The 25,597-nt window shown below is 36.2% G+C and overlaps 3 protein-coding genes and 1 pseudogene across 3 annotated transcripts; 2 read left to right on the top strand and 2 right to left on the bottom strand.

Annotated features, from left to right (window-relative positions):
* The first annotated feature begins 1,453 nt into the window (after positions 1-1,453).
* LOC145917759 (uncharacterized) lies at positions 1,454-2,586 on the top strand (annotated as a pseudogene).
* A 2,083-nt stretch (positions 2,587-4,669) lies between these two features.
* Positions 4,670-6,032, bottom strand: LOC145917757 (uncharacterized). The gene is made up of 4 exons (XM_083003034.1): positions 5,966-6,032; positions 5,496-5,659; positions 5,188-5,323; positions 4,670-4,977 (listed from the first exon to the last, which is right to left on the bottom strand). Exons 1-4 carry the CDS (start codon positions 6,030-6,032, stop codon positions 4,670-4,672), a joined length of 675 nt encoding a protein of 224 aa, XP_082859160.1.
* A 1,189-nt stretch (positions 6,033-7,221) lies between these two features.
* LOC145911170 (uncharacterized) lies at positions 7,222-13,375 on the bottom strand. Its single transcript, XM_082998427.1, has 16 exons — positions 13,246-13,375; positions 12,997-13,090; positions 12,896-12,938; positions 12,395-12,445; positions 12,193-12,332; positions 11,847-12,009; positions 10,931-11,689; positions 10,275-10,461; positions 9,932-10,011; positions 9,705-9,864; positions 9,178-9,333; positions 8,617-8,793; positions 8,269-8,377; positions 8,017-8,149; positions 7,685-7,786; positions 7,222-7,487 (listed from the first exon to the last, which is right to left on the bottom strand). Exons 1-16 carry the CDS (start codon positions 13,367-13,369, stop codon positions 7,407-7,409), a joined length of 2,559 nt encoding a protein of 852 aa, XP_082854553.1. The 5' UTR covers positions 13,370-13,375; the 3' UTR covers positions 7,222-7,406.
* Positions 13,376-19,272: 5,897 nt separating this feature from the next.
* On the top strand, positions 19,273-25,520 carry LOC145894269 (haloacid dehalogenase-like hydrolase domain-containing 5). The gene is made up of 9 exons (XM_082982804.1): positions 19,273-19,501; positions 19,683-19,886; positions 20,148-20,351; positions 20,945-21,159; positions 23,144-23,332; positions 23,699-23,774; positions 23,955-24,044; positions 24,246-24,332; positions 24,447-25,520. Exons 1-9 carry the CDS (start codon positions 19,397-19,399, stop codon positions 24,594-24,596), a joined length of 1,320 nt encoding a protein of 439 aa, XP_082838930.1. The 5' UTR covers positions 19,273-19,396; the 3' UTR covers positions 24,597-25,520.
* Positions 25,521-25,597: the final 77 nt, after the last annotated feature.

Below are 25,597 nucleotides of genomic sequence, written 5' to 3'. Positions count from 1 at the left end.
CCTACAGATTATATGCGAACCAAACTCCACAAAACTTCGTACGCAACAATGCACATAAACAAGGTTGCAATCTTTTATTTACATTGCAATTAACCAGGAAAGCAATAAACACATTTTATTCTACGATAACTCACACAAATCAAGTTGGGAAATATATTTCTTGTCTAAACACATTTAAAGTTCGACTTAACATAAATTTGCATAATCATCAAATATCGACGTTACAATTGTTTAAATTATGACGTTAGTTGTGGTGTTTTCGAACGCTTAACAATGAGGAAAGTAGTCCATGATTCTCTGATGGTTTGTGACGTAATTCAATGAGGTCAGATCATGTAGTATCTGATGGAACAAAGTGATTATGTGAAGTTATTTTATGAGTAAGCGTAAAACGTGCTCCAATCTGTCTAACGTCAACGCCTCAATACGATACGTTATATGTAGAACGGTTGCAGACAAAGGGTGCGTCTTTAGATAGATTTTCAGCTACCACAAGCGTGCTTTGTCTGGTGTATGGTGGCCCATCGCTATCACACACATTTTAACAAAAAAATATCAAATGCGTATTTTGTTTTGCATTATGACTTTATTTTTAATTACGTTTTTGAAAGCGATAATAAATTGAAATGGAAAACGCATTTTTAAAATTAACTTCGTTTTAAAACAGATTTCAAACTTGACTTTGAGATGTATTTTGAATAAAACTTTCAAATAAATTTTTAATATCACTTTCAATTTTATTTTGGAAATCAATTTTACATTTCATTTTCAATTTTATTCTGAAAATAGTTTTAAAATCTATTTCGAAAACCATTTTCATTTTCATTTTGAATTTCATTTTCATTTGAAATATGCGATTTTTTAAATCCCCACGTAGCCCAGCGCTATCAATCCCATACACATACAATAGCCATTGGCCCAGCGCTATCAAATTTAATAGAAATCATAAAAGTTCCAAACAAACTTCGTAATTAGTGCTGCAATAAAGTAAAGTGTTGTTTGGTTGCAGACGATGTATTTATTTGTTCCACGTCGTTCTGTTGTACTTGTTTGTGCCATGCGAGGCTGAATTAAAACTAGACAACAATCTTCTTTATAATTCCAAAAAGTTGCGCCAATTTTTGGGAACGAGATTGCATTGACAGCCTGCGATGCCAACAATAGGTTTTTGGGGGACTGGAGGATATAATGGTCCAACGTTTATCTTTAACACCGTGTGGAAGAATAAAAACAATTAAACTAATGCAAGTTTAATGCACCGCTGCGCTCGGATCTTGAACTTGATTTTAAGTTTCTTGGTCTTATTTTGGCATTTATTGCAAATTTTCTTATGATGTCATATTTTTGCAGCTTTGTAAAATTGATGGTCTAGTCACATCCAGGTGCAAAAGTTATAATGTGGCAACAGAGTAGTGATTTAAAAGCTATGTTACAAAATTGTGTTGCAAAAAACATGAAGCGAAAAGAAATTTTGCAGTTGGTGAAGAAAAGGTTTTCTGAATATTCTTGGAGTGTTGCAACTCTAGACCGAAGACTTCGCTATTTTGATATTACATACATAAGATACGACACTTCTTTGAATGAAGTTTGTGCTGCTGTTGATGAAGAGTTACAGGGACCTGGAAAACTGTTAGGTTATCGAGCAATGAATCAAAAGCTACGGTGTAAACATAAAATTTTTGTGCCAAGGCATTTAGTTCAGAAAGTGTTGCAAGAAAAAGACCCTGAGGGTGTTGCTAGTCGAAATGTAAGACAGAAAATTAAAAAACCCAAACAACTGTTTGCTTGTAGTGGCCCTCTTCAACTTGTATCATTGGATGGGCACGACAAGTTGTGTGGATATCAAAACTACACTTTTCCGCTGGGCATATATGGTGCAATAGATACATTTTCACGTAAAGTGTTATTTCTCTTTGTTACTCACTCAAACTCCAACCCTCAGATTATCGGAAAGAAATATTTGGAGCACATATATGAAACTCAAACAATGGCAAAGTTTTTAAGACTGGATAGAGGAACTGAAACAGGAAAAATGGCAATAATACATATCTCAGGAATAAACATGGAGATTTAGAAGATCCGACAGAGAGTGTTATATATGGTCCTTCTAACACAAATAAAATTGAGCGCTGGTGGAGGGAGCTGCATGAAAGATTAGAGCTTTTTTTCAAAGCACAACTTAGATCATTAATAACAAATGGAAAGTATGATCCACATTGTCTAACTGACCGTCAGCTACTGTTTTATATTTACAAACCTATTGTACAACGTGAATGTGATATTTTTGTGGCAAATTGGAACAGTCATCGCATACGCAATCAAAACAATATTCTTTTACCTACTGGTGTACCTGTACATATTTTTGAATGTCCTGAATTTTATGGCACAACTTGTAAAGGTCTTACAGTTAATGACTGTGACCTTAAAGAAGTTGCTGAAATATCTGGTGTTTTACATGCCCAGGAGGAATGGTTAAGCACCAGTATAAAAGATAAATGTTTACAGCTTGTTCCCAATCCTGAATTAATTTCTTGTGGAGATGCTGACAGCATCTATTGTTTTTTACGGCAAAATTTTTCTGCATAACTGGAAACAATAAAAACAAATGTATCATGTTTGCTTTTGTAATAGCAGAATTGAAACAAATTACAGAGTCACATAAAAGTAACAAAAACATGCTTTAGGTATTATTTAGATTTAGTTGAGGAAGACACATCATAACACAAAATTTGTTGCAAATGTGACTCTCAATAAATGTATCAATAGCAACACTTGACAAATTGCCTGCACAAAAAAACACTTCTGCATTTTCATCCAAGAGATGTGTTGTAGCAATTTCGGGATCAAATAATGTGTGGTTCACTCCTTGAATGTCGAGCAACATCATTTTCTTTTCAGAAAATATGTAACTAAAGTGCACCAGACATTCACATTTTTGCTGTAGAACGTTGTTGGTGAATTTACAGCATGAACCATCATTGTTTACATATTTCACGAATTCACCAGAATAATAGTTTTCCACAGTAGCAGGGCTTTCATTGTATTTGCAAAAAAATACATCATCATACTTCAAATGTTCTCCAAATTCAATGGGCACTTTTTCAGAGAACTTTTCTGTCAAACTCTTTGCCACTGTGTGCATTTGAACTTGCTTTCTGCAATGGTCTTCCATAGAAATGTGTAAATCTTCCTGGATGGTGGAAGCAGCACTTTCATTGTACAGTTTTACTACAAGTTTATCTTTTGGGGGAACCTGATTTGCCATAAATGCCTTGCGGAAGGCACCACTAGCAAAGCTGGTGCATGATACTTGCAAAAGTAAGTTGGCTTTACTTTTCCATGCACAATCATCTAGAACAAACTGCTCTAAGTCCACAGAAACAGACCTCACTTCATTTTTTATTAACTTTCCAGCCTTTAAAAGGGTGCTTATGGAGATAGACTTTTGTACAGGCTGAGGTGGTTTCTCCTCAACAAGGTCTTTCCTGTCGCGCCCTACTGGCTCCATAAATCTAACGTAGTAAAACTTTTTGCCCTTTATTTGTTCATATCTGGAACAAGAAGGTCCTCTGTCCGATGCAAGTACATCACAAGAGCCAGGCGGTGCTTGGTAATAAGACTCACAAGCTAATTTTATGTTTTCTAAATTTACTTCTTCGTAAGAGAAGGGAACAAAATCCCTTGTGTCCAAAGGTTCAAATTTTTTTATTCTTCCTGATGGTGTCGAAGATAACCGTTGGACCATTATATCCTCTGGAACAGCCTTAGTTTGTTTTCTGCGTTTCATTCCGACCCTTTTTTCGAAATCTTCCCACGTTTCCTTGACTCGTTTCATCTCGAACAGGGTTTACGTTTACGTCTTATGCAACTGTAGTATGAATATACTACGCAATCTCGTTCCCAAAAACTGTCGCAACTTTTTGGAATTATAAAGAAGATTGTTGTCTAGTTTTAATTCAGCCTCGCATGGCACAAACAAGTACAACAGAACGACGTGGAACAAATAAATACATCGTCTGCAACCAAACAACACTTTACTTTATTGCAGCACTAATTACGAAGTTTGTTTAGAACGTTGTATGATTTCTATTAAATTTGATAGCGCTGGGCCAATGGCTATTGTATGTGTATGGGATTGATAGCGCTGGGCTACGTGGGGATTTAAAAAATCGCATATTTCAAATGAAAATGAAATTCAAAATGAAAATGAAAATGGTTTTCGAAATAGATTTTAAAACTATTTTCAGAATAAAATTGAAAATGAAATGTAAAATTGATTTCCAAAATAAAATTGAAAGTGATATTAAAAATTTATTTGAAAGTTTTATTCAAAATACATCTCAAAGTCAAGTTTGAAATCTGTTTTAAAACGAAGTTAATTTTAAAAATGCGTTTTCCATTTCAATTTATTATCGCTTTCAAAAACGTAATTAAAAATAAAGTCATAATGCAAAACAAAATACGCATTTGATATTTTTTTGTTAAAATGTGTGTGATAGCGATGGGCCACCATACTGGTGCATGAATATACTCAACTAAACACCCAAACTTACATTGTTGCATCCGAAATCATAAAAAAATCAGAAAACTGTTTATTAAGTGAACTTAAATACTTTCAACCACCGGTAATTTTTTGCCGCATAAGCTTTTTGAGTTATTTGGTGAAAACTCACTTGATCCAATGATACCGGAGTCGATAAACCTGCATCGAATCCTCTCCTCCCTTTCCGTCGTCTTGGCAACCGTCGCTCTCACCATACGTCATATATTTCTCCAAGCCGTCCGATGACGACAAACACATGCCCCCATCCTCGAGCGCCATCACGTGGTGACCTCTGCTTGCGGCTGCTGTAAGGCATTTCTCGAACGCCTGCTTTCTTGTGACGTAATCTCCATTCAATATTGGTACCAGCTTCTCGAGTGTGGGGATTGCCCGTGGGGTGCTTACCCGCCAGCAACCGAGGCTTGTGGTTGAAACTGAAAAAAAAATTATTTAATTTCTTTTTTTCTTCTGCGTGTATTTTGTTGTATGCTTTATTATAACGATGATTGTAAACGCCATCGTACCGTTACAATAGCTGACATCTCCACGAAAATAAATGTTTTGATATGTCGCAATGAAGCTAATGTTGTGTGTTTTTAACAAACAAACTTATATATCTTCACCAAAGTCGGATTACGTCACACCTTTTGAAACAATATCGAGTTCGTAAACTTGATTGACGGACTTTCCTCCCTTCCCGTCCGGCCGACACATTTTACTTTTCCCGAAAGACCGGTAAGTTTTTCGAGCGGACTTGGATGCCATGCACATGCCACCATTCTACGATGCAAAAACAGCACATCATGAAACAACTCTTTGAATAAAGTCATTTGTCGTTATGTTTTATATATTATATATTTCGCCTACAATCAGGCACCGTCAGTATCCCTTAAAAATAACGCGTGTTGAAACAAAAGAAAAGAAACCACTACATGAACAACAGTATACCAACCTGTATTGCGAACACGTCATACCCCAGTTGACTGGCGAGGGATCCACATTTCTGGATTGCCAATGCACGCACTCTGTACGGCTCTCGCAACAGGGGATGTCCTTCCAATGACGTAATTGCACGCGATTTGTCGTCATTCCAGCAACCCAGGCTCTTGTACGTCACTGTGACGACACAATTTAAGTAAGAAATGCTGTTGTTATCATAAATGACATGTTGCTTAAACCCCACTTAAAGTTGTGTCAGGTACCCAGTAAATACACAAGCTGAAAGGAATTGTGGTTATTGTCCTGTACCTGCATGTTTTTAACAGGATTAATGTCTCGAAACTATCTTAATGGTTGGTGTTAAATATGAGGATTTTAACTACAGCTACAGGCGATGACCTAGCGATCATTTTCCTTCCAGTGATAACAGACAGACAGAAGTGCTTCGTGTTTGTATGTGCAAATTGGACATTATAAACTCACCTGGGTAATGATAAATTTCGGCAGAAACCCCAACCAAGATTACAGCTAGAATTAGGATGCGATACATTCTGATGAACCAACTTTCAGTTGCGAAGGTGAATTACAATAAAACACAAATAGAGTCTGCAATTAAACATCAATAAACAAAATTATAGCGATCTAGAATGGCTTTGTGTAATAATTTACAATTGTGGCGTCACAAAAGAAAGAAATAAACACATAGAAACAAACCAGATTTAGAATGTATATTCTTATTAGTCTTGACTGACCTACGAGATGAATTTTATGTTATAATATCGGTTCTAACTTTCAGATACTAAAACAAGTCAAGTTAAAACTGCACAAGCTATTCCAAAATCGTTTGTAGGAAAAAAACTTAGCTGTTCTGTGCGCATCTACACAATTACAAGCCACAGGGATCCAGCATATCACAAAAAGCTGAAACATAACGTGTTATTCCAACCTGCTTACCATCTTAATGATGCAAATAAATGGCGGGAAAATGTTGTGACTCACGACCTTCAAAAAGGTGAATACACGTGGTGCAAGACACGCGCTATAATGCTGCCCATCATCATAAAGGTGAATCGTGATGATGGAGATATTTTATTGTTTCACGATGTAAAAGTTACCGAACTACGTCTGATCATGTTGATTATCGTTATCCTAATCACACCGTAAATCTTGCCGCTTCAGAATAGTATTCTTCTCACTTTGTGATGTTTTGTGACGTAACAAAGTACATTATTTAGTTAATTTTGTGATAGAACAAAAGAAACATTTTGCGGCAAATTGTAATGGTCGCAACGCTTTTATGACTTCTAATGTCGAGCGTACGTTTCCGAGGGAAATTTCCATAATTAAATGTATATTTGAACACAACTCACGGATTTACTCCTCAATTCTGAGAATATAAAGACTGGCCCATACTGTTGTTAACATTGGCATGTTTAAAAACATTTCGGCAAGAACTTATGCCATCATCAGTTTGAATCAAACTTCTTTTTTAAACATGCCAATGTTATAACAGTATGGGCCAGTCTTTTTATTCTCATATGTATATTGGTTATTCCAAACTAAGGGGGAGTATTATTGCTTCCCAATCATGTTCACGCCTTTCTTAAACAACTTTACAAATACTCGTAGTCCCCAAAACCGTGGATGTTGTCGCGTCAGACACAAATCGCGTTACGTCATTTATTGTGAAAGAAAATGAAAGGAACTGAAAAGTGGAAGGAAACGAAATGGGGGAATCACCCGACGTGCGGCGGAACACGATTATTAAAAATCACGAAGTAATTTGAAACTTGTTGGAGCGCAAGGCAGGAAACATGAAAAGCTGCGAATTGTCAGGTTTTGCAAAATACACGAGTTCCCGGCTAAAAGTGAGAGCAAAAAAATCATCCTAATCTTTATAACGACCACTGTCACGTCACAGCAACTACTTGTTGAACTCTTTGTATTCGGTATTTTTGATCAACCATTCCCTCACAGAACTTATGTGGATGTTAAACATGAACTCCTGTAAAACAAGACAACATTCAATATCTCGTTCAGAAATCAACCTTATTCAACTTTTGCAAACAAAGATGGCAAATAGATAACGCTGCAATGTCAGTTAACATAACAATTACATTATTGAAATCAGTAACGAGACATGTGCATGCTGGTGGAATGGAATAAACAGTAATTCAATTAACTTATTATAGTATTACATACATTGGTCGTCTGGACTTTAGTGATTGTTTGTATTTGAAGTGTGGGCATCATTATTTGCATGAGAACCTCCTTCAAAAGGTCACTGGCCCTTGCATATTGTTCCTGTAAGCAACAAGTTTACGTGAGTTAAAAGTGGCAACAGGGTTACAGGCAAAGTAATTATTTTATAGCCTAAAAATCGTACTATTTTTTTTTTCAGAAGTGAAAAGAATACTTGACATTTTGCAGTTAATTTTATTCAGTAAATTTATTGCAATCTGTGCCTCCTTATAATGTTAACCTTATATCAAAACACTTCCACAATATCAATAACGGAAACATAGAGATCTTACAGCCGGTGGTTTGTTGGGAATCATGGGGTGAAGATGTCCGACATCATTCCGAAGTAGGACGATTCGAAGAGGAAGATTGGGACGAAGTCTTTGTTTTATGTCAACCAGAAACAACGACAACTCAGTAAAATGCCTGAAAAGCATCAGAAGCTTAATAAAGTTCGATTAATTTCAATAAAGAGCCAAAAAATAAAAATTAATTAACATCCCAAACAACTGTGGTAGCACTCGGATTTCTGCCACAATAAATACCTGTAAAGTGTAAGAATCATTTCCGATCGACCCATTGTGTATGGAATAAACACTAGATGGGGTCTCTGAGCAATTCGGGGGCAACAGTAAATACCCTTGTCTTCCAAATCTGCAATTCAAATTGTTGTCAGTAATCTATCCTTCCAGAGCACCTTATCAAATCATCTTTTTTCTCTGATAAAATAATATGCAACTGTTACTGCATTATTAAAGTGAAACTGCCGTACGAAAATTGATTTCCAAATAAAACGTATTGATTTTTTACACAAATACACTATAACAGCCCATTTCCTTTGATAGTTTATGTTCAACTCAGTAGTGATGTGTGTGGTGACATCTAGTGTTTACGTTTGTAAAAACTGAGTGTTATCTTGTTGATGGGCGAGTTGTTGAAAATAACCCTCATTGAGAGGAGCTGTTTTCTCTGCAGGAGAAGGTCAGACACGGTCCTTGCAAGGTCAAATTGTTGTGAATCGACTTGCAGGAGGCAGATGAGGACTTCCTGGAGGATTTTAACTTCTCTTCCTGTTAAAGAAATCAAAACGTTCATTTAACGAAGTTATTACACAAATTTCTGGCTAGATAAAAATGTTAAACAAAGGATTTTGTGATGAAGACTTGCTGTTATACCGTCATGGCAACCACGGCATGATTAACTAATTATAAAAAGATTTACACGAGTACAGAATTCACTAATGACTGATTGTTTGTGCTGTCAATAAACATTGTGACATATCAGTGCAAACTATGTTGAAAGCAGGTCAAACCAAATTAAACTGATAAAGATACAGTTAAAAAATGTTACAAAATACTATTGGAAAGTTAGGACCTATATAATATTAATAAAAACAACCCAAGCTTTCACCCTCCATTAAAAAAAAAGTATATAACACATTGAATCTACAACACCTGTACAATGTAAAATAGGGATGGACTGTAGAAACTTCACAGCAGGAATAAACATTTTCTTCAACACACAATGTTGCGCAACTCCTTCTAACATTGAACTTATGGTTTGACCTTGAATCGGTCCAATCGCCATTGACTTGTTGTTCACAAAGAAATCTAAATGTAATAAATTGCGTTGAAAGATTGGTTTTTATACATGGATGACATTCCCATTTCTCTTGCAGTTGTCGACCACATGTTTCCAATATAACTTTTCCACATGAATGAAGAAAGCCTCAAAAATGGAGTTACAGGACATAGGAATTGCACTGAACCTTTCATTTCAATGTATTATGTTGATGATTTTATAATTTTTTTTTACTGTTTTCTTGCAAACAAGGAAATCGACTGCATTTCTGGTTATGACAAGCAACATTAAACCCCTTTTTACTATTTTTCAGCAAAATGACCGTCTTTATCTTGTTACAATAATTACCTACCAGATATTTATTCTAACAAACTTCTCAATATCTCCTACAGAAGTTTACCTGCAGCAATATCAGAGGCCAAGGCATAATCACATCTCTCCAAACAGACGTTGAGGAAGCGGATGGCGATAGTGCAGGGATTTGTTTTGACGATGTTAACGGGCAAGTGGGAAGTGTAGTTTAACTTTGTCTTCCTCATGTACTGAATCATTCCATATGCCTGAAAAATTTAACAATCTACAAACCAAACACATCACTCTGAACGAGATGAAATGTAGATGAATTACCAACATCTGGTTGCATTGGTAAACCAGTGATACAGCAATTCTCGAAAGACATTTTTCAATGGTTGGCAGACTAGCAGGATCTGAAACATAATTGAGAAGTTTGAATGAATATGGTACAAAATTCACCCAAATAAATTCAACAAGCTTTTATCATAAAACTGAAAGACAAAAAATAGCTAAAACAAATTTTTAAAAGAATTTGTTTCAGAGCAGCCCAATAACATATGAGCAATGCATCAAAAACTGCTTCAACTGTGGTTGCATAAAGCAATGTCTTACTCGAAAGGAAATCTCCTATACTCCCAGATGCCATATTAAAATTAACTCCACAACAAAAACTTACACTTGTTGGTCCCAGTTTGCTTTGCTCCGTGTACAAAGAGAGCAAAATTTGGCGAGCTTTTCAATTTCCCATCCAACATTGCTTCAAGAAATATTAGCATAACATTGTCCTCATTGGACGGAGAAGTTATCGTGGAAACAAGTTCACCGAAGTTATGACCGAGTGATCCCCAATCCAACTCATTATTCTTTACACAAAAGTTACGGTAAAGCCTAACATTAAATACAAGGTTAGCTGAATGCCATGTGTGCAAACTTTACTCTGGCAAACTACTAGCGATTGTTAAATGGAATGGAACTTAAAAGAAAGAGAAAGTGTTATAAAAGCTACAGGAATAAAAAAAACAAGATTTTAAAACAAGAGAAACATTAATCCTGTTGGGTAACATGTGGAAGTACTTTATCATTAGTAAATGTTACTATAAGTCTCGGATTTACGCCAGCTGATTTTTCACAATAAAATCTGCTGGCGTAAATCCGAGGCTCATTATATTCACGAACTAAAGTAATTTTCTGTCGCAGATAAATAAACAATGCCTAACCTAGGGCCAGATCCCTCTACAGCTACTAAGCCTAGTACTATTTCTATTAGTATTTTTTTTTTACTTTTACTTGGTTGTTTTAGGTAATTAATCTTACAAAAAAGAAGCTTGTCACCTTAACATTGTTACTTTTCTTATTGACAATAGGATGAAATCCCTTAGTTCCGTTGGTGCAAGGTTGTCGTGGAGACAATGGTCGCCGTCTGGTGCCTGTAATAGATGGATTTGCCGGATCGTACGCTTCGCAACTTTCGTTGATAGTCCTGCGGTTGCCTTTTCCCCACAAGTTACGAGCAGTGGATCCATTACCTTGCATTCTGGGATCTTTTCCATTCAAATTCCACCAGTGTCCATTTTTCCCACATGTCACATTCGGGAGCAAATTTCTGTTTGCAGAAATACCAGGTGTTGGTAGAAGCCCAGTTTGTTGCTTCTTCTTTTGTTCCAAATCAATTTTATTTTCACATGTTTTTGTTTGACCTTCGACCTCTGGAACAGAATTCTCAGTTCGATTTTTATGAGTTTCTGCACTTTCCTCATTCAATGATTTTTCTGGGGAAAACACACAATCCACCACTATTTTGTTCCCTTGTGTCCCACGTTTGTCCGATGTTTGCAAAATTCTGTGACTCTGCAAAAATGTCTCCGATAAACTATCCTCTCTTTGCCGAGTCATTGTGTTGTCAGTATCTTGTGATGGTGACTGTGCATTTTCCACCTGTTTGTCTTCATCTTCACTCACATCATGTCTCGAATCTTCTTGTTCTTCATCATTTGATTGTTGATTTGATACGGAAGAATTAGAGCTGGACACGTTGAAAAGGTCATGGATCTTCTTTGCCAACTTGGATGAAACCAATTGTCGTTCCTCAAGCTTAAAAATGTTCAAATTAAAATTATTAAAAGTGTGAATGCTCAAAGATGCATCGGACACATTAGGTGCCTTTAACAAAAATAACAAAAAAGTTTTTCTGAGGAGAAAGTTGAAAAACTCATCATATATTATAGCTGAATTTAATCCCATAATTTACCTGTTTTATCAGGCTGTCAAATTTTGAATTCTGATTTTGGTGAACATTTTTAAACAAAGTAACATAAACATCTTCATCAAGAGTTATTGACAATTCAACTGTGAGGGCAACAAGCTTTTCAAGGTATTCGAACTGCTCAAACTTTTTTAAACAGGATGACAACCTACAACAATAAAGAACTCAAGTCTTTTTTAATGTGGATTACATTTGGTGCAAAAATTTCGTCTCAAACCTTAACACAAATGTTTGTTGATTTTTGCCACAACAAACAATGCTGTGTTTATTAGCATTGTCAGGAACTCTATTCATTCTAGTATTTAAGCCTGAATTATTACTTTGCAATTACCTTCTAGTGACGGCAATCACATTGTTATGTTGCATTCCATCCTTGGAACCGACAAAAATCTGGAAAAATGTTTCAGCGGCCATTTGTGTTTGAGATTGAGTTTCAAAATCAAGAAGAACATTTATCAGGTCGACTGATTTCTGTGGAAAGAGTAGAAAAAGTATAAACCAATCATAAACTTCATGCAAACACTTATTTTTACCTTGATGTTTTCTGGTAAAGGAACTTCCTTTGAGGTAGTTTGTATGGCCGTCTGACAAACAAATATTAACAACGCATTCTAAGCATGCGGACATATGGCCACTCTATTATAACCTATTATGGTCTTATCAGTACAGTTTGGTGTGACTATTGCAGATGACCCTGTCATCTTAATAGCACTGATGAGACATTTTAGGTCAACACAGCTGTATCTGTCTGCAGGTCATAGAATTAACAATGCATTTCAATATGTCAACCTTTTTAAGGGTTTCCAGTATTCTTATGGAACCGAGGATATTTAATTGAGACTGTTATATGTAACTGCATGATTTCAGTTGAATAAATTTGACCAGAAAACAGTTAAATGGATGTGATTAAGGAAAATTGTCAAGGGTATATACCCAATATATTGTGTTTAAGATAAGCAAAATGGCGCCAATAATATGAATTGTGTTTAAGTTTAGAAGATTTGAAAAATATTCAAAAGAAAGTCTCATCAAACCTGACTTTCGCTTTCTCCAGACTCACTCGAACTTTCTGGCAATCTGACAAAAAAAACATGCCAACGTAAGTAAACAATACAGAGGAAAACCTGTTACACACTTTTCCATGGCATAAAGTGAGACTGAATCCTCTTCGGGGGCGTACATATTCAACCACTCATACTCACAATCAAGTGCTTGTAGGCTAACACCACCTGCAAACATTAATATTGTCGCAACAAAGCAGGGGGTAATTGTGTGCAAGTGTGCTCAAATATTGTTGCATAGTATTAAAAATGACAACAGTAATTATGAATAAAAACATGGCATATTTTTTCTGAACATTTGTATTCACAAAATTAAATCTCACTTTGATTTTGAGTCGATGGTTCTTCATTTTTGTTATCACTATTTGTTGTCTGCTTTATGTTGCCATGCAACGTATTCAGGTTTTTCTTCTTAATTTGCTCGATGTGATATTTTTGTTCTTCCATTAGTTGGTTAATCACTTCCTCTTCGCTATCGATCACAATCGTTTCTGGAATCTCAGAGTCTGACATGAATTTGTTTGTCAACAAATCAACAAAATTTTTCTTTTGCGATGCCATTTTATCTGTTGCCAGGGTCACCTGACTTTCAGTCTTTTCAATCACTTCAAAATAGTGACAGTTGTGAGAAACTGATTATCAGAAAATTAATAGATAATCTACTTTACCTATTTTGTGCTCGGTTGGACAAAGTTTCTCAGTAAGCGGCATAAAATGGACAGAATTGTTGGCTGCGTCCTCAGTTCCCTCAATGGTCTCAGCTTTCACAACGAGAGACCTCATTTCTTGTGATTTCCTTTTTTTAGTTGTTTTCTTTGTTGCAGATCCGGGTCGTTTTAAAGGTTTTCGAGTTTGTGACTTTGACTTCACCGCTCTTTTGTTCAACTTTTTCAGACAACTTTTGGGCTTGGAAACACATTTTGAGCCCAAAGTTTTGTTTTCAGTGTTAGGTTTCTGCAAACAAATTTCTGTGAGCACTGTATATAAATATTTAATCAAAGATTTTGTTTTGAATTTTACTACCTGGTGATTTGTACCAAGCTCATTCAAACTACTTTCAACAGCAGGTTTGCCTTCAAGGTCAACAAAGTCTTTGTCCAAGATCTCAGAGAGATACAAAAAGTCACCGTTGTTTTGTTGAAAGTTTACCTCTGAAATGTCACACAACTAATTCATTGAAACTATTAAATTTACATGAAATCCACAAACCAGAATCACACATAATAAAATTGGGTGCAAAATACTTGGAGGTAATGAGTCTAAATAAGAAAGCAAAGGATAATATTCTATATTACTGATCAATAGTATATTAGCTTTGGCTTTCTTATTCAGACTCATAATAAAATGTTTTACAACAAATTAATTTCCGTAGATGTATATTACGTTTTACCTTGGTTTTTCAATGACATTGATCTCAAAGATGAGTTTTCATTTACTTTTGGTTTTGTTTCTTCGACACCAGAGCTTTGGCTAAAATTCAACACAGAGCACTGAGTCCATGCACAGGCAAATCTATAAAAACTGTAAACAACCTGAAACATCCGTTGATTCGCACCCTTTTCGTTATTTTTGGGGAACTGCTGCCGCTATTACTTTTTGCATCTTCTTCATCGAAGTCGAAATCTAACAGCGAAGATCCTGCGTCATCTTCCAAATCAGAACCACTCAGTAAATGCCTGAATTCACACAGCTTGGTATAAATATCTTGATAAAATCAAGCACAGTAAGTTACAACAGAAGTGGCTGGTTAACTTGCAAACACATGTAACAGACACAAAAAACAATTTGCCTATCCATGTAATGCACTTTATAGTAGTGAAATACTGACCTCTCTGTTGACATTGAAAGCTCATTAATTGAAGAACCCTTTTTCAAAGAGTGATTGGTATTTTCTGAAGTTCTTGGAATAAAACCAGCTACACTGGCACCACCATTACCTGTTTTTGTTCCTACACTTCCTTCAGTAATTGTGGCAACAGGTTTGACTTGAAAACCGGAAGAACTATTGTTAGCAACCAAAGGAGATTGATTGTTTGGTTTGTCCGTGCGATTACAGCATATTTGCTTATTGAGAACACGGTTGTTGTTGTTCAAGTCAATACTTTTGCATAATTGTGGTCTTCTGTCATTGGAAGGTAACCTTCTTGTGACCTCTTGACCATGAGCTTCTTGCACAGTGTGTGAATGACAACTGCTCGATCCCCACGAATCACAACGTTCCTTCCCACTGATCACACCACTACACCACAAACTTCAATACAACAAAACTTAACATGAAAACAACTTTTTTCTATGGATTGCTCACTTACTTGTCACATCCTCTACATAGGGGGCTTCGGTTGGAATGATGTCCATTGTTTTCCCATCGCCGTTGGTGATGATATGGCCTCTGACGACCTCCTCCTCTCCATCTTTTATCGGTCGGTCGGTACGCGCTCATCACCTTAAATTGTTAACACTTCCAAACTATACAAAAACACCTGTTCTTTCACAACACTGTAGTGTTTCAGGTGCAAAATACTTGGGTTTAAATAACTTTGAACAAATAGGTCAGAAGCAGGATGCTGACATGTTAAGTTGTGGCAGTCGATACAGCTAGTCACATAGTACTGATGATAAACAAAGGTGTGTTTGAAATCCCTGCTTAACATGTCCAACATCCTGTGGTGAGTTTCAAGTATATACATACTAACTGAGGCAACAACAATATTTTTCTGGACTTACCTGATATCACACATAGCCTGCGTCGAATCACTGACAACATTAAAAAACAATTTCACTTTTTTGTGCAAGTTTAACATATGTTTGTGGCCCAAAAACCACACAAACTTCTAGCAATATATGCTGCCACTTTGATGAAAAGTTATATTTCCAAGCAAAAGGATTTTCCACAATTCAAGGATGTCAGGACAGATGCTACATGTTTATAGTGCACCCCTTAGATTACAAGCATTCAGATAGTTTGAAAATGCACCCGATGGAAGAAACCTACATTTGTACAAATTATGTTTTAAACTAAGGAAAAGGCGAACCATACATTTTGCAATTTTCTATGTAACTATTGGTGAATGGTTTGAATGCAACACAGCTACCACCATGGATAACCTTCTTTGCATTTCACACAACAAGAAAAATAGCGGCATTAGAAATTAAAGCTGTATCAACAGAGTTTATCAGCTTCTCCCAAACCTTGACCTTAAGATTTATTCCACTGACCATAGATCATACAAAGGGCCAACATGTAAAACATCGGTTCCAAACTTTCATGAACCAGTGATGCATTCATTCTTTACAGATTTTTTTGACAGAACACAAAAATTTTGACATTTTATTCTAGAGATGAAATTTGTATGTCTCATTCGACATGCAATAGCTGGAAGACTGACTTTGCAGTATGACTCGACCAACATGAAGATTTGTACACAATTACTTTAAAAATCTGAAGAATACTCAGAGATTGCTGTGGATGTTGGCTTATAACACCCAATCAATATTAAAGACCAATCAATCAGGCTGTACCACTTGCTAACTTCTGGAACATAGTTTTTTTACGATAATATTTTATAAGCAACAACCACTAACTGCAGGTCAATCATAGTAACTTATATTAGGTTGAAGTATGAAACAGTATCAAAACCAATTTAAAAATAAACTAAACCCAGTATCACAACCTGTGTGAGGTCAGAGGTCACCATCATAGTTTGCTGAAAAATCATGAAATTTGCAGACTATTGTTTTGGATAAACTGCTTGCAGTTTGCTTAAGTTTGTATCTTTTTGGTTTGCTCAAGTTTGGAATTGTTTTTTTTCTCCTGAACACAACAATATTTTCCCTTCTGATGTGACATAAATACAGCAAAATAGTAGTGAAAGCCCAGTGCAAAGAAATTTATTACAGCTTATAATGCTTAAGTCTAAAATTTAGGGGCGCAACAATACAACAGAAATTATCTGAATTAATCGTTGTCTACGTGCAAGCCAGTAAAAACTGGACAACAGCTTTATGCAGTACATATATCACTGACGACAATAATTTTGCAGATGTGCGACACCACATCAAGATAGTGTGGCAATTACCACCTTTTTAGAACTTATTTTTAGCCAAACCATTCTTTTATTTTTCTGTCTTGGCACAGTTACATCTGCATCATATGATTTTGATGGTTTTTAAACACGTTCCCACTGACATTTCTCCAGGAGCAAAAATTGGGGGGTTGGCCCCAATGGTTGGAAAGCTTGGGTTTTAACATTTTTTGAAATACGAAGATCAAGAAAAGAAGTTGAAGTGTTTTATAATGTTGTTGTTAAATGTTTAAACTTATAAACCTACTACTGCAATCTTAAACTTTATTTTCAAGCTAATTCACAATCAGAAATAAATGACAGCCGAAAAAAAGTCCGTTTGTCCTGTAGATTATTATTCTATATTCTTCCCAAAAGTACAGAATATTACAAAGAAATTTCTTCGGTATGAGAAAATAGATAACCCTCCCTCTTGACCAGGACTTCTACTGTATCAACTGTTTGACCCTTAATTATTTCTGGAAGTTTCTGCTAATTTTTGTTTTTAAAAGTTATAAATGAAACTGATCGAGAAGTGTGAAGTGCAAAAGTAACAAGATGGCATGTGGTTCAAGTGAGACGAAACCATGGATGATTTTGCCTAACCATGCAAATAAAATAACTGAAAGCAAAGTGGAGATGTTTTTCAAGGAATAAAACCGAACGCATGACATGAATTTGTCCTTGTAAATTCCGACATATTAGATAATGTATGGAAAAAAAACACCTTTACCAAACCAATTATAGGCTAGATATTACGCCTTTTATAATTTCGTTTAGAAACTAGGAAGTTCCACTATGACTGGTGCAATCACACACAAAACACAATTCAATTGTTCACCTGTACGCTATCCTTGGAAACACAGGTGATCAAAAACCTTTAAATGCACGATTTTCTTCGATTTTTTTGGAAAAGATTCAACAACAATCCGACAAATTGAACGAATCCACGCTTTGTGAACTGCGGAAATATTTTCACAGACATCGTAGTTTAAAAAATTATTAAAAAGGCGGGAATTTTTTCGTAGTTGCAATGGTTGCTAATTAAAAAACTTAGTTGTAACAAACACATACAAACAAAAACTTACAGCATTTTGTAATGAAAGAACAATTATAAATCAGGACCGAATCCGAATATTCAATGAATCCAATCACTTTTTTTGGAAGATCGCAAGAACAAAATGAATTGATTTGACCTGCATGATTCCTGCGCCTAATTTGCTGCTGTGTTGTTTCATGTACCGTATTTTACGGACCATAAGGCGCAATTTAAATCCTTTTCCCCCCCATAAATTGATCGTGCGCCTTATAAGCCGGTGCGCCTAATGTATGGATCAAGTAGTGCTTTATTGCCTACACTCAAAACCAGTACCGATACTATTATTATATAAATAAACTTTATACGGTAACCCATACTCCTTAAAATACGTGAAGTCATATTTGAAAGGTAAACTCTATAGCCCGGTGCGCCTTATGTATGAACAAAAAACTAATCAAAGCAATTTATTGACAACGCGCCTTATATTCGGGTGCGCTTTATGGTCCGTAAAATACGGTAGTCACATCTTCGTAAATAAGCCTAAATTGTAGCGCCGTTGCTTCAGTTTGATCCAAAGCACATTAATCGTAGAACTCGGTGTCCATATCCGTATTCTGCAAAATGTTTAAAAATGCCCATTATGCGAATTCGACCCATCCTGATGAGAATTAACCCATTTTCCGTGAGGAAATCACCTTCACATAGGCGCCTGTTATGTCCGCTGCAACTGACTCGTTTATGGTTTTGATTTTATTTCTTGTGTTTATTTATAATCCGTCAGATTTACTGATAAATATGTTCATGTGAAAGATGAAAATGGACAAAGGACATGCATGCACATTTATTGCTTTTTTCTTCAACTTTTCATTTTACCTTAGAATACCAAAAATATTCTATGTTTGATTTTAACGGATTGAAATTTGTTTCGCTTGACTGCTCCTGCCACCCTCAGCTGATTTGGTCAAATATAAGACTCTCTGATTGGTCAGAATAAAAAGGGGCGTATTGCGAAATCATTTTCCGCAGGGTTACTCAAGGTTAATCGTCTCTCTGTCAGATCAAAACGGTAACGTTGCTTTGCGGAGCTTCTGTAAGTTGAAAAAGGTTGTTTCAAACTTGAAGATCTGGAAAGATTCCTTTTAGATTGCCAACGAAGTTGTTTAACTGTCAGTCGTAACAAGTATATGCAGTTGTCTTTTAGATTAGACGAATATTGACAAGAAATGACCAAGAACTTACCTTTCAGAAACTTCCACAACCGAACTTGTCGCTGCTAGGTGTCTCCTATGCTGTAATGTTTGTACATTTGTGTGTAAAAATAATAATGTTATAAATCGGTTATTGTCAATCACTGCTTGTACAAAATCAACAAGAATGTCGCTGCCAACTATTCAGCATGTTTCAAAGGCTTGCTTTAATTCTCTTAGCAAGTCAATCATATTGAGAAGTTCTTCAAAGTTCCATAGCAATGCCACAAAGGTGAGTATTTTAGTTTTTTTATTTCATGTTTTTTTCTTTTTGACTGGTTTTTAAAAAATTTTGAATTGTGTGTTTCAATTTTATTGGCCTGAAGGTTTAATAAACAAAATGTAGTGGTATTTTGCAAAGTATAAGATTTTCCTTAAATGTATAATAAGTAAACACCTTATTTATTTCACAGGAACCAGATTTTGGTTTATTATTTGATATTGACGGAGTTTTAATCCGCGGAAAGAAAGTAATTCCAGCTGCTCAAAAAGCTTTCAAAGAAAAACTTGTCGGTAAAGATGGAAAGTTTCGAGTCCCGACAGTTTTTGTAACAAATGCTGGAAATTCACTTGCACAGACCAAAGCTGAACAACTGTCTAATTTGCTTGAAGTGGAGGTAAAACCTGCTGTAAACCATAATTGTCTTGGGTACTATAACTAGGGCCAGTGCTTCTTTAAATAATTACTCTGTTGTATTGTATAAAAATCACCTCATTTATGAAAATGAAAATATAATTTAAAACACTGCGCTACCTTACTTCATATTTTGATCATGCAGTAAGCTTAAAGTATGTTTGTATTTAGTTTGGAGTTCACGATAATGCTCATTCCAATTTGGCTTTCAGTCTTGGTAAAATTTTGTGGTTGAAATTTTCAGGTGACAGCAGAGCAAGTTATGATGTCACACAGTCCACTTCGGATGTTTAACGAGTACCATGAAAAGTGTGTCCTCCTCTCTGGACAAGGTCCGGTTGAGAAAATCGCTAAGAGAATTGGATTCACAAACACAATCACAATCGACCAAATCCGATCGGCTTTTCCTAACCTCGACATGGTCGATCACCAACGAAGACCCAAACTGGTAAATAGTATTTTTGGATCCTAAAGTCAAGCATGATTTTTTTTATTTTAAACTGAACGTTTGAATATAGTGCTACTCTTGCTGCTAGGCATTGTAAATTTAAAGAACTGTTCTTCTGGCATAAAGGTTCAGGATTTTTTATTACAACTGTCTCACCAGATGGTAGACGAAACATCGATTGTAACAAAAATCTCGCAACTTTATCCCGAATGAGCTGTTCTTTTAATGAACCTATGAAACCTACACCTACCAGCAACTATCGACCAACAAAATCTAACACAAAAGACATATTTTCGTCACTATTGTGTTTGTTTACTTGCATGATAGCATTCGAATAATTATCTGTAACTACAATTAATAATTTTGGCATCACCATTAGACTAACATAATTATCACAGTTTACTTTGCAAAGTTTTACACATGTAAAAGTAATCAATGTTCAAATTTTTTTGTCTGACTGTGTTTTACATAGAAGGGTTTGTTTTCTGTGTGTGATTTTACCAGAGTAACATCCTATGACCCGCATTATTAATGACATAATACCACAAAGTACTTTGTGGAGTAATAAATATTTTTCTTATATTCCTATTAAGCCTCCACATTCACCCATGGACACATTCCCAAAAATTGAGGCGGTCGTGTTATTTGGGGAACCTGTAAGGTGGGAGACCAACCTGCAGCTCATCATCGACATCCTTCTAACTCACGGCTCACTAACCGACCCCATCTCGGAGCTCAACGACCAACATTTGCCGGTACTTGCATGTAACATGGATTTGCTGTGGATGTCGGAAAGTCATATGCCGAGGTGAGCTAGGATTAAACTGATTTGCTGTTAAGATTTATTCGTCAACAAGTTTCTTATGTGTGATTTGACCTAATCTATTTAAACTCCTTTGTGCTGCTGCATTGCTACCTGGTAGGCTGTTGCTGGCATTCAACCTAGTAGCAAAACATCAGTATTTCTTGAATAATTTTAATATGTATGTTTAAATTTTTGGTTTAAAATTATAAGAAGCACAATATAATATACCTGAGTGATGAATGGTCTAATATTGTAAAATTATTATATATCATATTTATTTGGTGTAGAGTATTAGTAATGCCACACAAACAGCATTAATAGGCTGCTATGACATGGTTCAGGCGGCCATTAAATGAAATAATGCTTTAATCAATGACACACTGTGACATCACAGAGGAAACGTGTCATGAGATTTCAGAACACAATGACATGAAAATAGTCAGGTCGCTGTAGCCACCAACACATACATAGTGGTCTCTTGGTAACCCTGCTATGCAATGTCATTGTTTTTAGCTGCTGGGTTGCACCAGGAAAATTTGGGACATGCTATCAATAATTAATTGGGCAAGCCACGGTTGTCTACACTAAATTTTGCTGATTTTCCTTGTAACAGCATTTAAAGCTGGCAACACACTGTATTTCATATTAGTGACAAAAAATTGTGATATCAAAGACAACTTTTGAAACAATAAGCCAAGCCCAGAATACGAAATGAGAATGGCACTTTCAAGTCACTGGCACAATTCCTGGAAATAATGGTCACCTGCTGTGTTGCGTCACAAACACAACCCACTTATTGACCAATGACCTCAATTGTCAAAGCTGTCTGGGTTATTCTGCGCATTATGACGTCACACCTATCATATAAGTGTGTTGGTTGAAGTAAGAGAACGACGTTTACTTACGAAGTGGTTTGCGAATAGAGGTCAAATCAAGGACGTCTTTCATATTGGTTGTTTGGCGTAAGTTGTTAATAACGCAGCCTCCAGTCGCTACTGGTGTTTGCAGCCTTTAATACTTTTTCGTGCTTGTCGTCTTACTTTCTTGTTCAAAAAAAACACAAACCATATTTGTAAGTTGCGTTACACATTAATTATGTGTGGACATCCCGTTGTTTGGTCACACCACTTTGTGTGACGTCATAATAAAAGTGCATAACGACACGTGATTTCCTCACTTAACAAGAATGATGGACTGCTTAATAATCTACCGCTCGTTTGAAAACAAATCCTAATTATAGCATCTTTGCCTTGTGAAATGTTTTGACGTGTATAGGAGTAGCGTGAAAAACTACTGTCTTATAGATATACGTTGAGTGCAACCTACACATCATAATAACATCCTTAAAGCAAGTGTTGGTGCTTTTATACATGCGATAGTGAAATACAGAATAAATCTTATACAGACAGTAAAACGCTCGAAAGCTAAAAGTTGAGCTTTAAAACTATTCTGAGACGTCAAAAACACGCAGGCGTCTCTGATTGGTCGAGGCATGGGGGCGTGTCTGTAGGAGGTGGCGACGTGGAATCAACGCGAATGGTCGGGAAAATGAATTGGGGGCGTGTTGTAAGACGTGGAACTGCACACGATGTATAACTACTGGCGTGGCGACAACTTGAGTAACTGGAAATACAAGATATTATAAGGCTCGCTGGGTCGTAAACAGGACACCGCCTTCTTTTGGTAGCGGCTTTGAACACTGGCAACATAACAACTAATTTACGCCAACTTCTTGATCTTAATGTTCACTGGAGTTTTATGACGTCATAGTAGTTGTTTATTGTTTTATGCTGAATTTATACATTGTTGATAGGAGAATTCTGTTTGTAATTGTTGATTGCAATTCTTGTTTTATTTCGTTTACCAGCACAGAAGTGTTTCATGCTCTGCATGAACTCATGAATTTCCCATTTTTAATCCACGTCACTGATAACTGTTCACTTAGATACCTTACATGCATGGAATAATGTTCTCCAATCTGTCACAGATTCGGCCACGGTACATTCATGCATTGCCTCGAAAGTGTGTACGAAAAGTTGGTGGGGAAGCCCCTGTCCTACACCGCACTGATGGGCAAGCCGAGTGAGATAACTTACATGTACGCGGAACAACTTATCAAGAAGCAGTCGGAAAGAATGGGGATGACGTCACCTGTTAGAACTCTCTACGCTATCGGGTTTGTAACAAATTGACCACTGTCATGATGTCAGTATGATTAAAAATATGTTTTGGCCTAGGATGGGTTAAATCAGTGGTTCTCAAACTGTGGTACGCGTACCACTAGTGGTACACGAGAGCTTTTCAAGTGGTACGCGATTTAGTCTACTCTATACAATTTGCTGCACTTTGTAGAAGCCAAAACCGCTGCAAATACATGATGTCGGTTTTCTTTATTGTGCTATTAAACTATTTGAAGTTGTTATTCTCTGTTTTCTTATGAATCAGTTTCCATTAATAGACTCGTTGTTTTGTACATTTAAACACGTTATTTATGGTGGAATCTTCAAAAAAATTGCTCCCATTTAAAAGTTCTACTCTCCAGGGATAATCCCATGGCTGATATTTACGGAGCAAATCTTTACAATAAACGAATCACAGAAGAACGGGAAATGTCGCAGGTAAAACACCTAAATAAGTTATGTTTGTTAAATATGTTTAATCCTTTTATTGTTGTATTCGTTTCATTTAAACATCTTAAAATCTTTTTTTGTATGGACTTTCGAACCATTTGCAAAGTTTTTCCCTTGTACTGTTGAATTTGATAAGTTTGCATGATTTGTGTTGTTTTTTTACTTTAGATTCAGGGATCTAGCGACATGCGCACTGAACCGTGGCGGCAAGTCCACGCTGGTATTCGAAGCATAACAACGGTTGCCACGCAAAACGATGTAATTATTAATTATCCTTGTGCTAAACTTTGTCATCAAAAAACATGGTTTGTTTGTTGTAAATTCACCGAACAACAAAAAAGTTTTGTTGTGACCCCGAATTTGTGCGTTTTGTTTTACTGTTTGTAGCATGGTTTCTTCAAATAATTGTTATTACTCAAAATCTCAACACATATCTAACCGTGTGACGTCATATTGCAGCCTGTGACGCCACAATCGCAGCAGAGTCATGTGGAATCTTGTCATTCTGTGTTAGTGTGCACAGGGGTGTATTCTCCACAACCGGGGGTAAGTCCCACTTTTAATCTTCTACACAAAAATCATAATTTCAAGACTTCTTAAAGTTACACAGACAATAATTGTTACGTAATAAAACGTAATAAAACCGATTGTGACGTACAGGAAAGTCCCTACCAGATACCTCCAGTTTTCCACGGACCACGTGACATCGAGTTTGACGTCAACCTGTGCATGCCTTCTTACATCACAAAGGACGCAAACGATGCCCTTGACGTCATATTTAAAATGCAGAATTTCTCGCCACATACGTAGTTGTGTTACGTCACAATATGCTGCTGTTTGGATGAATTTCTGGATTTTTGTGTGTGTTTTTGGTAAATTTATGTTCTGATACAATCTAAAAGAAAATTGCTATTTGTTGTTTGTTTTCTCACGTGTAATGTGATTGTCACATTTCAGTTTCTGTTTGTTAGATTGTCGGAATTTTATTGTGTGGATTTTCTTGCAAAGTTTGTTTTTATTTTTAAAAGCGGAATTTTTTTCTGCATGAATATTTTCACCTTCTCCTGTAGCGCAGACTTTGCTGTTTTACCAGTTTTGTTACTGCCGGTATTTCTCTATTGCGCAAACTTGTAAACAATATTTCGTTTCCGCTAACAGATTATCCCACAATGTCCGCCATCTTACCGCTCCCACAGTAAAGATTTCGTTTAAATTACTTCTGGTCCTGACATTTGATAAAACTTTTGATGTCAACCCTGCTTCGACATTTTTGTGCCGCCACAGAAACCGCACAACATACGTATGCCGCTCAACACTAGGTGGCGACGATGCGCAGTACACGATCGCATTAAAACTGGGAACTGTTGCAAATTCTTCTTGCCTTGACTTTAGAAGAATTTTGGGTTTTCGAAATCCTGTTTTTTTTTTGTTTCATTCGAGTTTTAACTTTTTGCACTTTGCAATGTTTCATCGTAACATTTTCTAGTTTCGCTTGGCATCTATTGCATTTCGCCCCTTCGTCATTTGTTGCGTTATAATAACGCTATATTACGTCACACACAATACACAAGCTGAGGGCTGCCGCAAAACTTCTCCTCTCAAAATCACGCACTTTGGTAGTGGAAAATTTCAGCTAACTGTCATCCAGTGTACCTCATTGAAAAACACGATTATTTCGTCCTGTGATTGTGAAGTGATATTTCGTTGGTAGGAAATTGGAAGCGCTTTATTATTCTGTGCATGGTGTCGTATCTACTGTGCTGTATCAATACATGTTACCACGGTCTAGAAACGGGTGGTTTGTTACGTAA

This window comes from Ascidia mentula, chromosome 1, assembly GCF_947561715.1.
Source record: "Ascidia mentula chromosome 1, kaAscMent1.1, whole genome shotgun sequence".
Lineage (NCBI taxonomy): Eukaryota > Metazoa > Chordata > Ascidiacea > Phlebobranchia > Ascidiidae > Ascidia > Ascidia mentula.
This window is presented reverse-complemented; position numbering and strand designations above follow the sequence as displayed.